We start from the raw sequence: 14,651 nt of genomic DNA on the forward strand, positions 1-14,651 counted from the left end.
ACAGGCAGTCCTTGAGTCTCATCTCAGCAGGCAGTCAAACTGCAGGAATAGCACAGTTCTCCAGTAGAGACGTCCTCTGGACCAATTTCCACTGTTTGTAACTCCTTCCAGACCACAGCAGGCCTGCCCCAGTGAGGACTGTGTGCTGGTTGTGTTTTGAGGTGCCACAGAGCAGGGCAGGCTTTGGGATGCAGGTCTGTGAATTATTGTGGGTGAAGGAGCTGCGGTAGTTGTGGGGGAAGCATGTAGGCTGGAAGTTATGGTGAGAGTTTTTTAGGTAGCAGGAACGATGTAGTTTATTCTGGTAGGAAGATGGAGTGAATAGGTAGAGATTTTTAAGTGCTGTGGGAAAGGAGAAAAAGTATTAATTCACATTGTTCCAACTGTATGCCTGCATAAGTAAAAGACTTCGAGAAGCTGTTGTGATCTTCATGAAGTAAGATCTCCTACTTTAGGATGAGCACACTGTCCATTTAGTGAGGAATAATAATGATAATAAAGATAATGCAGTATTATTACAGCAGGAAGTATCGGAAAAATTTCATTTTAAATCATTGTCAACAGACATTGACATTGTACTATAATTGGTTTTCAAATTGTTTAATATTATGTTCCTTTTCTGTACTTTTGTCCTTTAAATAAGCTGTATTCAGTATCTTTTTTAAGAATTATTAAGATAGGAAGGTAAGGAGCATGCTGTCTGAATATTCATTAGGTGTTTATTAGTCTTATTCTTTAATAGTACTCAGGTAAAGAATGTGTTTGTAACTTTACCTCATGTAATCTTTTGAACTTGGCTTTGAAATTAAATCTGATTTTTGTTTTGTTTTGTAATTTCCCCTCAGGATATGTTGAAGAACACTAATAAGGGACATCCTGACAGATTACCTCTACAGATGGCTCTTACAGAACTTGAAACACTGGCAGAGAAGTTAAATGAAAGAAAAAGGGATGCAGATCAGCGCTGTGAAATAAAACAAATAGCAAAAGCAATGAATGAACGTTATCTGAACAAGGTAAGGAAAGTAGGAAAGTATGACGGAAGAGTCACTTTCTGGGCCTTGAGCAATCTCTAAAACAGACCAAAGAGACACTTATGTTTTTTTCTGTAGAGCTCAACCACCTGGGGTCATTCTAGTGATAGATGAGGGATGTGACCTGCCTCTGGAACTGAACAGGCTCGCTGGTTAAACCACGTGCTGGAGTGGTTAACATGCTGAAATAGCAGCAGCAGTATTGGTGTTCTGTGGCAGTGTAGGAAATGATGCTATATAGTAAAGTCTCCTGCACATTTTCTGCATGGGAAAATTCAATTTTAAATTAATTCTAGAATTGAGGAATTACTCCTGTGTAAAGGAAGGAACCAGGTCCTTTTGCTGCAGTACTTCCAACTATGGAGCAGTTCAAGATGTGCTGTTGAATGGGTCCAACATCTTCCTTAAGGAGCATCCCACTCTATTTCATTAATGCCATTTGCATCATACAGTAGAAATGTCTTTAAAGAAGTACAGAAGACATTAACTAAGAAGGAAGGAACTTTCTTCAAATGAATTTGTTAGATACTGTCTGTACTGTGGATATATGCATGCTTGTCTTATTTGTATCATAAGTAATTCCTCCTTTCCCATGAAATGGGACATAAATCCTTGAGTTATTGCTTTTGTGAAGTTACAGATTTTTATGCTTTGGACTCTTTCTGGGATGAAGTAATGGGGACATACTGAAGGGATGGGGGGTTTTTTTGGTGATAAAAGCATAGCTTTTAGGAAAACCAGAATAGTCAGTCAATGTGCTTGTTTTAAACTATTTATCAGGAATGGAGTACTGAATTTATTTTCATACTGGAGCAGTATTTCCATTCTAAGTGCATTAGAAGATGGATTCAAACATTTTACTTTCTTTTCTAGTTCTCATACTCCTGCTTCTTGAAGCAGCTATGATTCATCTACAGATAGTTAAAGGAGTTCAAGACACAGAATGTGCTTTTGAAGAGGTAGCCCAGGTTTCCTTTTTTCAGTCAATATTGACTGCAAAATTTTGTGTGTTATGCACCGGGGGATAAATTGATATGTATGTGGATAATCACTCCAAATCTCACAGGACCCTCCATGCTTTGTGGGTTAATGTCTGCCTATACCATTTTGGAACAGTGCCAGGCAGGGTGAAATAAATGATGAAGGAAGTGGATGGAAAGGAAGTGAGTTGTGGACCGTTTTATTCCCTTGGACACTACGGAGTTGTGTTATACCTGTGAGGTATTAGTTCATGCTTGCACATGGTGCTGATCCTCAGCACCTGAAGGCAATTGTCAGGAACAATTTACATGCCATGTATGTCTTGGACATGCCATCTTGTCTGCAGTCTCTGGCACCCTGCCAGCTGTGCTCCTCAGTTAGCTCTGTGAGCCTCGGGGGACAGCAAGCTGAGCACCTTCCTCCTCCAACCCCGGCCTCCTGCTTTGGCAGCTGGAACCCTGTGTTGCACTTCAGTGGGCTGTGAAAGAAATGACGAGGGAAGGAAACCACAGAAATTGTGGAAGCTATCATTTTTTTCACCAGGGAGCCTTTATCAGTGTGGAAGATTCCCAGAGCAATTATGGTCTGCATTAAGACCCAAACCCCTGCAGACCATATTGGTGGCAGCAGAAAGTACTGTTTCTCTACATGAAAAGCAAATTAAAGAAGAGGCTTAATTCCCTTAGCAAATCTACTTGTGCTAGGATGGCAAGTGATAACCTGTTGTATTTTCTTTGGCTTTTTTCCACTGAATGTTAGATGTACCACATATAATATACAATGCTGGTTGTTTTCAAAATCTAGCTACTCAGCAGTGGAAACAGATACCTCATACGGACTGATGATATGGTTGAGACGGTTTACAATGACAAAGGAGAAATTATCAAAACCAAAGAACGACGTCTTTTCATGTTAAATGATGTGTTGATGTGTGCAACAGTAAATATTCGGTAAGACTTGATTCATATTTTTTAGATGATCCTTTAAGTTTCAGTTTGAAAAAAGACAATGAAATTTTTCTTATTGTTCTGTCTACTATGGCTAATGACTTGTAGGATTAGTCATAATAAATGGATAACTAGCTTTGTTACAGTCCTCTAAATTGCCAGCTGATATTTGGAGGTTCTAGAGTACATTTGTAAGGAGACTATATCAGTTGGCGATTACAGATAGAAATGCTTTGTAGTGTCTAGTTATTGCTGTGTATTAGTGCTTAGTGAAGTACAGGCAAGCCAAGGTAGGACTTTTTTCTCTTCTTCCTTACATTCATACTGTTACACACACAGAAATCTGTAACTTAACAGAATTTGCAAATAAAAAAATCAAAACATGGCTAATGCATGCAACAAGAACAAACCTGGAACTCACTAACAAAGTTCCAGATGGGAAAGTGTTTTTATCTCGAGACCTAACATTTAAGGATTAAAGTGAAGGTGCTTTGAAGAAAGGATTTTTCCTAGTGCTTTCTCTGCTTTTGTTGGCTGTAATTATTTTGTTAGTAAACCTCCGTGTATGCCAAAGTCACCCTCAAATTCAAATGCTGCCTGTATTGTAATTTGCTTTATGCAATAGTACATTCTGACAAAGAGAATATGGATCATTAAAATTTTCCAAGAACAGATTTTCTTAAGCATAACGTGAGTTGATATCTTATTATGAATAGAGTAGATATATTTTTAACCAGGTGAATGCTTTGTGCATTCACCATGTTAGTGAATGAGAATGCCATGTAATAACTGCACTTCAGAAAATGAACATCTTATGTCAGTTATCCTGTGATTCTTTTACTTTAAAAAATCTTCAGTTTCTTAGTAAGAGCTGGGTATTTTCTTGTGTTTTTTTTTGCAAGAACATTGCTTTTGACCAGTCATCTTTTCTCTTGTTCCATACCATCATAGTCTTGGACTTTCTGTATTTGTCCTTGAAGTGGCAATGTGCAGTCTGTTTTCATTTTCCATGTGAGAAATTCATGATTATGCCAAGTCTCTGTGTTCCTCATTAAGTCAAGAGTTCTGGTTATCACAGCACTATTCCCATGGGCATTAACTGGTGCTGAGCAACCTCCTTTGGGATGGCAATTGGGCATGCATGTGTCATGGGGGTTTGCTAACACTGAAAAAGTTTAATTAAGGCTTCCTGTAGCAGCTAAGGTTTGCTTTCAAACCTGTTATTGAAATAACAGTGGGTTTTTAGAATAGTTGAATGCACTTCTAGCTTTATTCACTAGCAGTGGAAAGGTTTTGTGACTTCCTTGGGGTGTTCAGTCGAGGGTTGGTCCACCTGCAAACTGTGTGTGTGGATTTAAAATTCCTGCATGATTTCATGGACTGCTCTTAGTTTTTTACTGCAAAAGGGGCTACCTTTGCATGCCAGATAGTTAAGGACTGAAGAAAATTGTCTACCAGACTTCACATATGACACCTGTGTAGTCCAAAAGTTTTTGTTCGAAACGAGAATATGCTGTAGAATATACCACTTGCCTGTTCAGCTCACATGGGATGAGCTTTATTTCTCTTCATTTTAACTGCATAGATGTTACTCATCTTACCTAAGCTAGACTTCTGTTACAGCACTGGTTATCAGCGTGCATGGCCGCAGATTCACCCTGGAGATGTAGACCACTTCAGAAGGTTTAAACGTACACAGAGCTGTGCAGTGTCTATCAGCTCATTTTTCTCAACCCCCTTTTGTCCAACCTTTACAGGAACACTCAGACATCCCAGAAGCCTGGAGACCATTAGTTCCAAATGAATTTTTTATGGCTTGCAAAAGATACTTATTTTTAGAGAGGACATGACCCTCAGAAGGTCTTTCTTCACATGTAGTCCAGATGACTGGCTTGAGCTGGAGGCCTACCTTTGAAGTAGCAGCAGTTGGACAGGGTGGATGCTATCCCTAGTGACTGAACAACTGTGTACTGCCTAGTTTTGTTTTTTCTTCTAAGCTAGATCAAGAATTTATAAATATTTACTTAAACTGTGGCACTTGTTTTTATTGTTCATACTAGCTTCTTCATTGAAACAAAAGTATGACTGTGTTGTGAATAGGTAGGTGACTAGCTGAACATCAGCAGTTAAATAAATGCATTTTTCTGATTTCTCCCAAGCATTTAACTTCTGTATTTTGGTCATGCTTTCTGTGAAGTAAACGTTTTATGTTCACTTTAACCTCTCTTTGGTCCTTTATAATAAATATTTGATACTTGTACTTGAATGTGCGTAAGGGAATGAGGGAAATAATGTAAAATTAGTATTAATGTAATTTCTCTTCCTAGTGAACTTCCTCAGTGTGCTCTTTCCTCATAGATGTGTGTTGATACACGCTTCCTTTAGCAGCAGCTCATGTGGGATTACTCTTGGAAGCCACAGCAGTTGCAGAGGTCTCCTGCACAGAACATTCTGGGCTGCATGACTTGGCAGAAATGTTAGCCTTTCAGCCCTTGGGAGGTTATGTTGTCCTTCCCGTTGCCAGTAGTGAACCAAAGATCCCATCATCCATACTTCCTTAAATATAACAGTTACTTCTTTTGAGCACTGTTTCAAAAGAGTGAGGAAAATATAGAACTAAAGTGTAATCCCAAACACTTGCGTTAGGATGTCAAAGTGCACGTCAATCTTAAAAGATGGTCATTTATACAAATGTATATATGCTATAGAAATGTAAGCACTGCTGTTGGTGGTCCTATGGTGTTTGTAAACAAGATTATCTACACCTACATAGCTGCTCTTTGCACCCTAGAAAAGGTATGTCACAAAAGTCAACCTGATGCATGTATTTTTTCAAGTTGAGCACTGTACTCAAGCTGACAAACAGCAGATTTTAGAAGCTAGAATATTAAATGGGATACCATGAAACATAGTTGCTTGTCACAGCAATAATTTGTGCATCTTCCAGGTCTTCCTATGAAAGCAGTGGCACCATGACAACTGGCCAGAGGTATTTATTGAAGTGGAGTGTACCATTGGGACAAGTGGAAGTCATAGAGTACGGCAGCAGTGAGAGCCAAGGAGAAAACTGCAGGTTTCCACCCCAGCACTCTGCTGAAAACATCATCATTAACTCTAAGCCAAGTAAGTGACAGGAGTTACTGGCTTTTACAGACTACATTTTTAAAATCCATATTTGAAATCCAATGGGCTACTGCAAACAAAGGAAAGTATTTTGTGCATGACGATTTCTGTAACATGAAGAGAATACAACCTCTTTCTTTGGAAACTGAGTGATAAAGTGGTAGCCAGGCTCCTGCCTTGCAACATGAATTACTTGTGTTTGTCCTAGTTTAGAATTTTCTGCATGAATGCATAAAGAGTTTTAAAACATGAGGGTGTGTGGACACGCAAAAAGGTTGTTTTGGTGTGGCATGCCAGTGGTCCCGTGGTAGCTGGTTCTGTGTATGTTCTTTATGCCATAGTTAAAGCAAATAAGTTTCTCTCAATAAAAATGACCAGCCACTCTGTTGCTGTGGAGTAAGAGTCTGAACACAAGTGGTTATTGCAGGATAGAAGTTACTCACTTATTTCAAGCCCATAGTATCTTGCCCGTTAAACTAGTGCTTCATAAAAAAAACTTTAATGAATAATTTTGAAAAAATACACTAATAGGTAATTTCCTCCTATCCTCTCTCCAAAAATGACCTCAAACTCTTAAGTTTGCAAGTTCTTTCCATGCTTGTTAATCCCTCCTACAAGTCTGCCAACTGCCCTCAAGAGATGTATGAATTTTAAGAGTTTACTCAGTAGCTAGACTTTCATACATGAGAAGTTTTTTTATATCCTGTGTTTTGCCTATATATTGTAATATGAAATGCATTTAAAAATCTAGATTGTGATCTGTATTAATGGACTATAATTTACATGTATTTCAGTGCTAGCTGTAGGCACTACTTCACACTACATTTATTTAATATTACACCCTTGGCTTCATGAATTTTCCCAAATTTGTGCTGTAAGGAGGCATAAATGCTACACATCAGAGTGATCTGAGGTGCAGCTGCAATATTTAATACCCCCTGTATTCTCCACGGTGGTTAATGTCAGGTCTTCTTGCTCCTCCCTTTTTAAATAGCCACAGAAAATGTTATAGGTACTTATGTCTCAATTTCAAAAGTGACTTCATTCTTGTAGCTCCTTTTAAGCATTACTGGGCTGCTTAGACAACGAGACTGAAGCCTTTTTATTATAATTTACGAGCTGCTGTATGCGTAACCCTTGGGAGGAATGTATATAAAGAAGTGCATTACTTAGAGTTGGGGGTCCCTTTTGTAGGTGAGTTAAAGTTGTTAAAAGTTCCTTGTTAAAAGTTCCAGCTATGACTTTGTTCAGTAGCCTCACAGCTGATTAGACCAAATCCTGCATAGCGGCAAGGTCAGATGGGGAAGAGAAACTCGAGGGGAGAAACAAAAACTCTTGACTAAACAGTCCTGTAGAACCTTCTGAACCCCTCTTGGCTTTGAGGTTTCTCAGCTTCATCATGTTTGGTGACACTAACAACACACAAAAAAGAAATTACTATTTACACATTTGTAGCTCGACCTTTGGCTGAAATGGTACTCAGTAGGTAAAAGATGAACTGAACTAATTTTTCTTCTGGTAAGCTCTGTTGTATTAATTCAGTCTTCTAATAAAAAGGATCAAAAGATAAGAAATAAAAAGGATGTGAAGGATGCTGGCTATACTGAAAAAATCCTCCCTCAACTTTAATCAAACATTTCTGCCAAATGATCCAACTAAATTGAATATAACGAACTAAAAAAGAGGAAGAGCATACATAGCATTGCTATTTGCACACAGTGCTATGTCTGCACTAGTGCTACTCTGAATGCAGACTTGTTCAAACTGGCTGGTACAGGCGAGTTTGAATACACACTTAATTCTGTTAGTTATTCTGCAGAGTTGCCCCCTTAGTTCCAGTTTTGGCTGCTAAAGATTACAGAAGCTCAGATACAGAAGCTCTGCCTTCCTGCAGAGGGAAAGGACTGGTAAGACTTTGTGCAATGTTTCACGGTTGCTTTTTCATTTGCACTCACCAAGTTGCTGCATTTTGTAGTTGATGACGACACAATCTTTATTATTGTAGTAGCACATCATTGGCGAGACTGCTAGTTTTTACTACAAGTTGCAAGGCACTAACAGAGAAATATTGTCTTACTTTGCTTGAAACTTCATATCTTTGCAGTCATCATAAAGCTATGTTTCCCTCTGTTTTCAAAGTATACCGAGGAAGTCCTTTCATGAAATCCCAGTGACCTTATAGTATGTGGTTTTAATAACATCTAATGGTCAAGAACAATTTGAGATACTGTAGGCAAAATCCTGAGACATGTAAAACCACATCTCAGACCTGATTTTCAGCTTGCATTTCTAGTTTGTGGGTACTGGAGAGATACAGAATAATCGTGATTCTGTGTAAAAGCATTAAGTAACAGTAGAGGGGTCACCTCTTCCATTTCTGGAGGACTGAGAGAAGTTGGTTTCTATCTGCCACGTGCCAGGTTAAGTACTTGCCCCCTGTAAGTTCAGTATTCTCACATTAATGCTGTGATTAGCAAGGATTCTTGATGGATTTAGGCTGTGTTTTGGTGAGGATTACGGGTTATTAGTCACATTTCTCTTATCATGGCACTTTTTCTCCACCAAAATCTTCTTTATGAGAAGGCAGTTCTCATAATCGTATCTTACTTTTTTTTAATTGGCAAAATGCAATTAAGTGCTTTCTGTTTTCTATGATGTTGCAAGAAAGGATAGTATAGTTTAAAGATGCAAACTTTACGTTTGGTGCTACAAAGAATGACTGAATTTAAATTAATCTTGTACAGGCTGTACTATGAAACTGCTGAAAGGTTGAAAGATTTTATGTGTACATATAAATTAAAGGCATGCTTTAGTACTGTTCTAAGTTGGAAAGCAAGGGCTGTGTGAACTTGGTTTTCACTTGGCAAAATCATCAATGTGCAGTTTTCTACCCCACTGAGCTTTGCATAGCAGTCTTTTGTCTCTGAATTGTAGAGGAGAACACATTTAGAGGCTGTTATTTTCGTGTCTTTGATTTAAACCCTTTGTATTTTGGCAGGAGAAACTGTGTGGCCTGAGGGGGTGTGGGGGAAAGCAGGAAAACTTTCCTGGAGTGCATTTTACTGTGCTGCCCCGTACTTGATGTGCTCTTACCTTGTTCCTGTTGTTCTCCTCTAGTACCAACAGTAGACTGAATTCTTTTAGTTGTGAATGTGGAGGATTGAAGTCTCAGGTCTTTGGTGGAGTCCTGTATCTGTACGATTCTGATATTGTTTCCTAGTGGAGTGTGATTATAACTTATGTTTGCTTCCTGCAATAATATTTAAACCAGAAAATATTTGACATTCTCAGTCTTCAGGAAAAAACAGCGTGTTTATCAGATCACATTTCTCTCAACAAATTAATCAAAGTCCTTGACTAATTCATGTTTTGGAGTTAGTCTTACTTGAAAGTCTGTGAGTATGAGTCTCTGGTATCCCAAATGGACAGTTCCTGTGGAAGTAGTTATCTTAATCATGTGTGCCAAAAGCTTAATGTTTTCATTTCCTTTCCAAATGTAGAACCGTTTGCAGAAAGATGCAAGATAGAGATTTTTCACTAGTAAATCCATGTACTGTTTCTGGTAGGCTATTGGTGTTCTCTTCTTCCAATTAGTCCATCTACAGAAGCACAGACACGTTCATTGTATGGAAAAGTGGAATTAATATAGGAACAGAGGAATATTTTCAGTGTGAACAGGAAGTTGTATATTGATGGTTTTTATTTACTTGTGTTGGTAGGAAGTTCGCCTTTCTCGACTGGCTGGCGATGCTTTACCTGATGCCCCCCAGGATATGGTTGGCCCTCCTGGCTGCCAGGGCACTGCTGACTCATATTCAACTTACTGTTGACCGGGACCCCCAGACCTCTTTCCTTTTCATTGTCTCCTTCCCCAGTCTGTACATACATCTGGAGTTGCCCCATCCCGGGTGCAGAGTCAGGCACTTCCTCTTGTTAAACTTCCTACTGTTGGCAATTGCCCAGTCCTCTGATTTCTTGAGGTCTCCCTGCAGGGCCTTTCTGCCTTTGAGGGAATCAACAGCTCCTCCCAGTTTAGTATCATTGGTAAACTTACTTAGTATACCTTGGAGTCATCTGTGAAGGCACTGAAGAGAACTGGCCATAAGAGAGAGCCCTGCAGAACACCACTAGTGACTGGATGCCAGTCTAATGTTTTACCTCATTCACTATAACTCTTTGTGCTCAACCCATAAGTCCGTTGCTCATCCCCCACATGATGTGTTTACCCAGCTGTGTGCAGGACATTTTGTTCAGAAGGATAATGTAAGATACAGTATCAAAAACTTTACTGAAATCCAAAAAGTTTATATCAGCTGTCTTTCCTTGATCAACCTGATCCCTTATCATAAAAGGAAATTAAGTTTGTTAAGCAGGACTTTTCCCTCATAAACCTGTTCTGGCTGGGACTGATGATTGTGTTGTCTTTCATGTGTTTTTCACTAGCTCCCAGAATAATCTTCATAATTTTACCAGGCACTGAAGTGAGACTGACAGGCCTGTGGTTAGCATGGCCATCCTTCTTGCCATTCTTGAAAACTGGGACAGTATTTGCCAGTTGACTGAGACCTCTTCAGATTCACAGTTGGATTGAATATATGAAAAGAGAGCATCAAGAAAGTTAAATGCTACCCATACTCTTCTGATAAAAATAGAGGATGAGTGAAAACACAGTGGATACAACTTTATTTTTAATATGTCATATCGATATAATATATTTTAAATATACCTTCCAAAAATATAAAAAAGACAGTCAAAGGCAAATTTGTAACTTCTTCCCAAAATGTTCAGTACTTCCCCTTAGAAGAATAAGAAGTCAACCTTCCCTTGCAAGTCATCCATGTTTACATAAAATCACTGCAAATACATGTATTGCTCTGCCCTTTAAATGGGAATAAAGGAACAAAAGTCAAATATACTGGCCAGAGTTTCAGTTTCTCAGACTCCTGGCACATGTTATGAATTTGCAGCACTTGATGCAAACTGTTGGTGGGTTGTGAAATGAAGTTTCTGCCGAGACAAACGCCAGTTTGGTGTTGCAGTGACAACGACCACCCCCAGTTTCCTGTTCTCAGGTTCCTAAGAATGAACAGGGTGAGCTGTAGAAGTTTTACACAGTGCTTTTATTTAAGATCAGACTATAGAGACTTTGTAGAATCAAAGGGAGAAAGCTAAGCATCCTGGCATTTCTAGGTAGGAAATCAGTGCCTGTCAGCAGTGTTCTGATGCTGATCATGTTGATTAAGAGACATAGACAACATGGACTTTTCCTTAAGCAAAGACACATTTAATTTGAGCCATATGTCTTAAAGCTGGAAGGGAAAATGAGCCAGACCCATCTGTACTGTATATATCTATGCAGTGATGAGTGCAGAAGATAACAGTAAAGTGAAAAAACAGGTTAGCACATTTATGGCTGCGCTTTAGTGTTATTTTTTCTTTCACAGGTTTAGAGTTTGTCACTGAGATCGAACCTGAGCACTGCTAAACCATGACTCCTCCCCTTTCCGGCTCAGACTTCCAGGGATACATTTGTACTCTGTTTCCACTCAGTTGTGGTTTTGATCTCTGTGAGGTTTGTTGTCGAATGTAGTAGTGACACGGTGCTGAAATGATTCCTCTCTTCTGAGTTGCCTTCTGCTTGATGCAGTCACTTTGTGTAGGCCTCTGACTGTTGCCATGGAAACAGAGAGGGATGTTTGATGGGCTACAGTGTACGCTTGTGTTTCTGTCAATGTCTTGCTCAGTTAAAGTGCAGCCCTTTTCAAGAACTGCTGTGATAGCCATTGCTGTTTTTTTGGTGGTTTGTGTAATGAGAAATACAGAATTGGGGAAGGAAAAAAAAGTCAGCTTTATCATCACTCTAAGGCTCAATAATGGTAATCCAATGTCCAGAATAAGTAAGTGGCATATCAACTCTAGCACTGGTGATAAGATTTTAGAAAGAATGATGTGGCATGAGTTGCTAATTGAATTAGTTTTCATCTCTGTTAAATATAGAAGATTAATAACATAATTCTCTATTTTAAAGCTATTGAAAACAATACACTAAAGGAGGTGTAATATGTTCATAAACGTAAACTGTCACTGATATATGCAAACAAAAGACTGGAGATTTTAAATAAATCTAGTGCCAAACAGCTTGTTCATCTGAGCAAACTTGGCGACATTAAATAGTTCATTCGTTAAGCGGATATAAGTTTCTAGCTGGTAGATTAGGCAAGGAATAAATTAGGTGTTACATGTTTGTCTCACCCTCTTAGGATGAGATTCTTCTCTTTGCCTTTCATATTTGTTATAGTGGTTATAGGACTTGTCATCCACCTCCGACAAACCATGTTCTGTGTTGCCGGGTTCTCATCCACATCATGACGCAGAGTAGTAAAATGAATAGAAATCTAGCTATAAGCAAGTGAGTATGAAAGAGGGAAGTGAGTTCCTCAGAGTACAATTTCTGTGAGTTGCTGTAGTCTGGTGGGAGCTCCAGTGTAAACCTCTGGCAGTTTACAATTGCCTCCAAGCCTGTCTTGACATCCCTGCAGTACTCTCATTGTTTGAGTGTCTTTGCAGATGTACTTTCATTGTCTGTTTATGTCAGTGTGGTGGGTTGACCTTGGCTGGATGCCAGGTGCCCACCCAGCTGTTCTATCACTTCCCTTCCCAGCTGGACAGGGGAGACAGTAAGGTGGGAAACAACTCGTGGGTTGGGATAAGGCAGTTTATTTAAAGCAAAAGCAAAGCGGAAGCTTGTGCACGCAAAAAGTGAAGCAAAGTGGAAAATAGCAGGGTTTGTTCTCTACTTCCCATGAGCAGCGATGGTCGGCCACGCCCGAGAAGCAGGACTTCAGTATGCATGACAGTTCCTCAAGAGGTAGCCATTGGAGACAATAAATACATGCCTTCCTGCTCCTTACCTTAGCTTTTATATCTGAGCTGATATCATATGGTATGGAACATCACTTTGGTCAGTTTGGGTCAGCTGGCCTACTTGTGTCCCCTCCCAGGATCTTGCCCTGGACTGAGGAAGGAATGTTACAGTGCTGATGCTGTGCTCAGCAGTAGCCAAAACACCAGTGTGTTATCAACACCATTCTAGCTACCCATGCAAAGAACAGCACTGTGGGGGCTACTATGGGGAAATGAACTCCAATACAGTAAATGTTTACCCTCTTGCACCCAGTTCTTCTCTTGCCTTTCGTGCCCATGCAGGTGCATCCAAGAGGTCCTGTATGATTCCTACCCCTCCTTAGGAGGGCAAGGGCTTCCAGGTCCATGCTACCCTCAGCCTTCCCCTTCAGGCCTTGTGGGAGAAAGGGACATGGCACTTCTTTTCTTTCACTCTAAAGTCTTCGCTTCCAACATTTTTCTTCTTCATGGGAACAGAACTAGAAACTGCAGTCAGTACATTGTCCAGGAAGACACCTGACCATTGTCCAATATAGTGTGACATTGAGGAGGTGAGCTATGGGGTACTCTCTTGTCAGCGTATCAGGGCTTCAATGTTTCTGCCTCATGTTCCCTTCTGCTTTAATATCTGACACAGTACAGCTGCTTCTGTCAGCAGGAAAAATATTTATGGCCTTTTATCTCTGAAATTCCCTGTGTGGTCAGGATTAGCCGGAGTTTAATATAATCCTGAAGCCATGCTCTCAATGTGTGAACTACTTCTCATGATCTCCGAGGCTTTGTGTTTCCTTGGTGGTTTTGCATAATTTTATTCACCAGTGGTATAGGACTATGAATTTAATACCTTACTCAATATTTGCAATTGCAAGCTGTTGATTTTATCTCCCCATTGCTCAAGCTATGTGAATAAGCAGTTTTGTGATTGCACAGTAGTTTTTGTGCAACCTGTTTCTTTCAGGTTCAGATTTGTTACAATTAGCAAGACAGGTCTCAGCATTCATACAATTACCAGTTGAGAGCAAAGTATTAACAGCTGACAGGGGGGTGAAGCATGTTAAAAATACTTCTGTCAGAGTTGAAACTGGTGAGGTTTGTTTCTCAGCTCTGCTCTATGTGTACTGGGTGGCATGTAGTGTTTGGTTCTTTGTCTGTGATTAGGAGTTGAAGAACTCCCCTGTCTTGCATGGCAGTGAGAATAAATACATTAAAGAGTTTCAGAGGCTCGGATTAGCAGTTTCAATAATCAAGCTCATAATATTATGTTTAGGTGCTTACATTATTAAAGTATGATTAGAATGATGTCATTTCTCGGTTTTGATACTGCTCTTCATGTTGGTTGATGATGATGATGGGTCCTATATTGTTAGTTAGGCTTGTTTACCCCATGTCTGAATTGAATAGTTTGCATTCTAGTAATCTCAGGGGGTTTATTGCTTATCACTTAATACTATGTATGTGCTTGCACTATGTTAGTAAGCCTAAATTAGGGTTATACTGTAAAGCCGTGTGCAAGTAGCGTTTCTTTGATGGCTGCCAACCAAACTCTTGTTTTCTGAGATCATTCCTGATTTCCAAACCCTGGAGACTGATACCACTGTAAATACTTGTGTAATTTGGATCTGAGAATGTGATGTAATCTCACAAGACCTACAGTGGAGTTAAG

General features: G+C 39.5%; 1 protein-coding gene across 4 annotated transcripts in view; it reads left to right on the forward strand.

Annotated features, from left to right (window-relative positions):
- The window catches only part of ARHGEF10 (Rho guanine nucleotide exchange factor 10), a 112,256-nt gene that overhangs the window by 51,334 nt on the left and 46,271 nt on the right, over positions 1-14,651 (forward strand). For all 4 annotated transcript variants that reach the window (XM_051778082.1, XM_051778085.1, XM_051778083.1 and 1 more), the window contains 3 exons: positions 846-1,016; positions 2,820-2,965; positions 5,910-6,085. In XM_051778082.1, coding sequence (XP_051634042.1) covers positions 846-1,016; positions 2,820-2,965; positions 5,910-6,085 — 493 coding nt within the window. The remainder of the gene's footprint in view (positions 1-845; positions 1,017-2,819; positions 2,966-5,909; positions 6,086-14,651) is intronic.

The sequence above is a fragment of the Manacus candei genome, unplaced genomic scaffold (assembly GCF_025592945.1).
Source record: "Manacus candei isolate 608988 ecotype Guabito, Panama unplaced genomic scaffold, ASM2559294v1 h1tg000011l, whole genome shotgun sequence".
Taxonomy (NCBI): Eukaryota; Metazoa; Chordata; class Aves; order Passeriformes; family Pipridae; genus Manacus; species Manacus candei.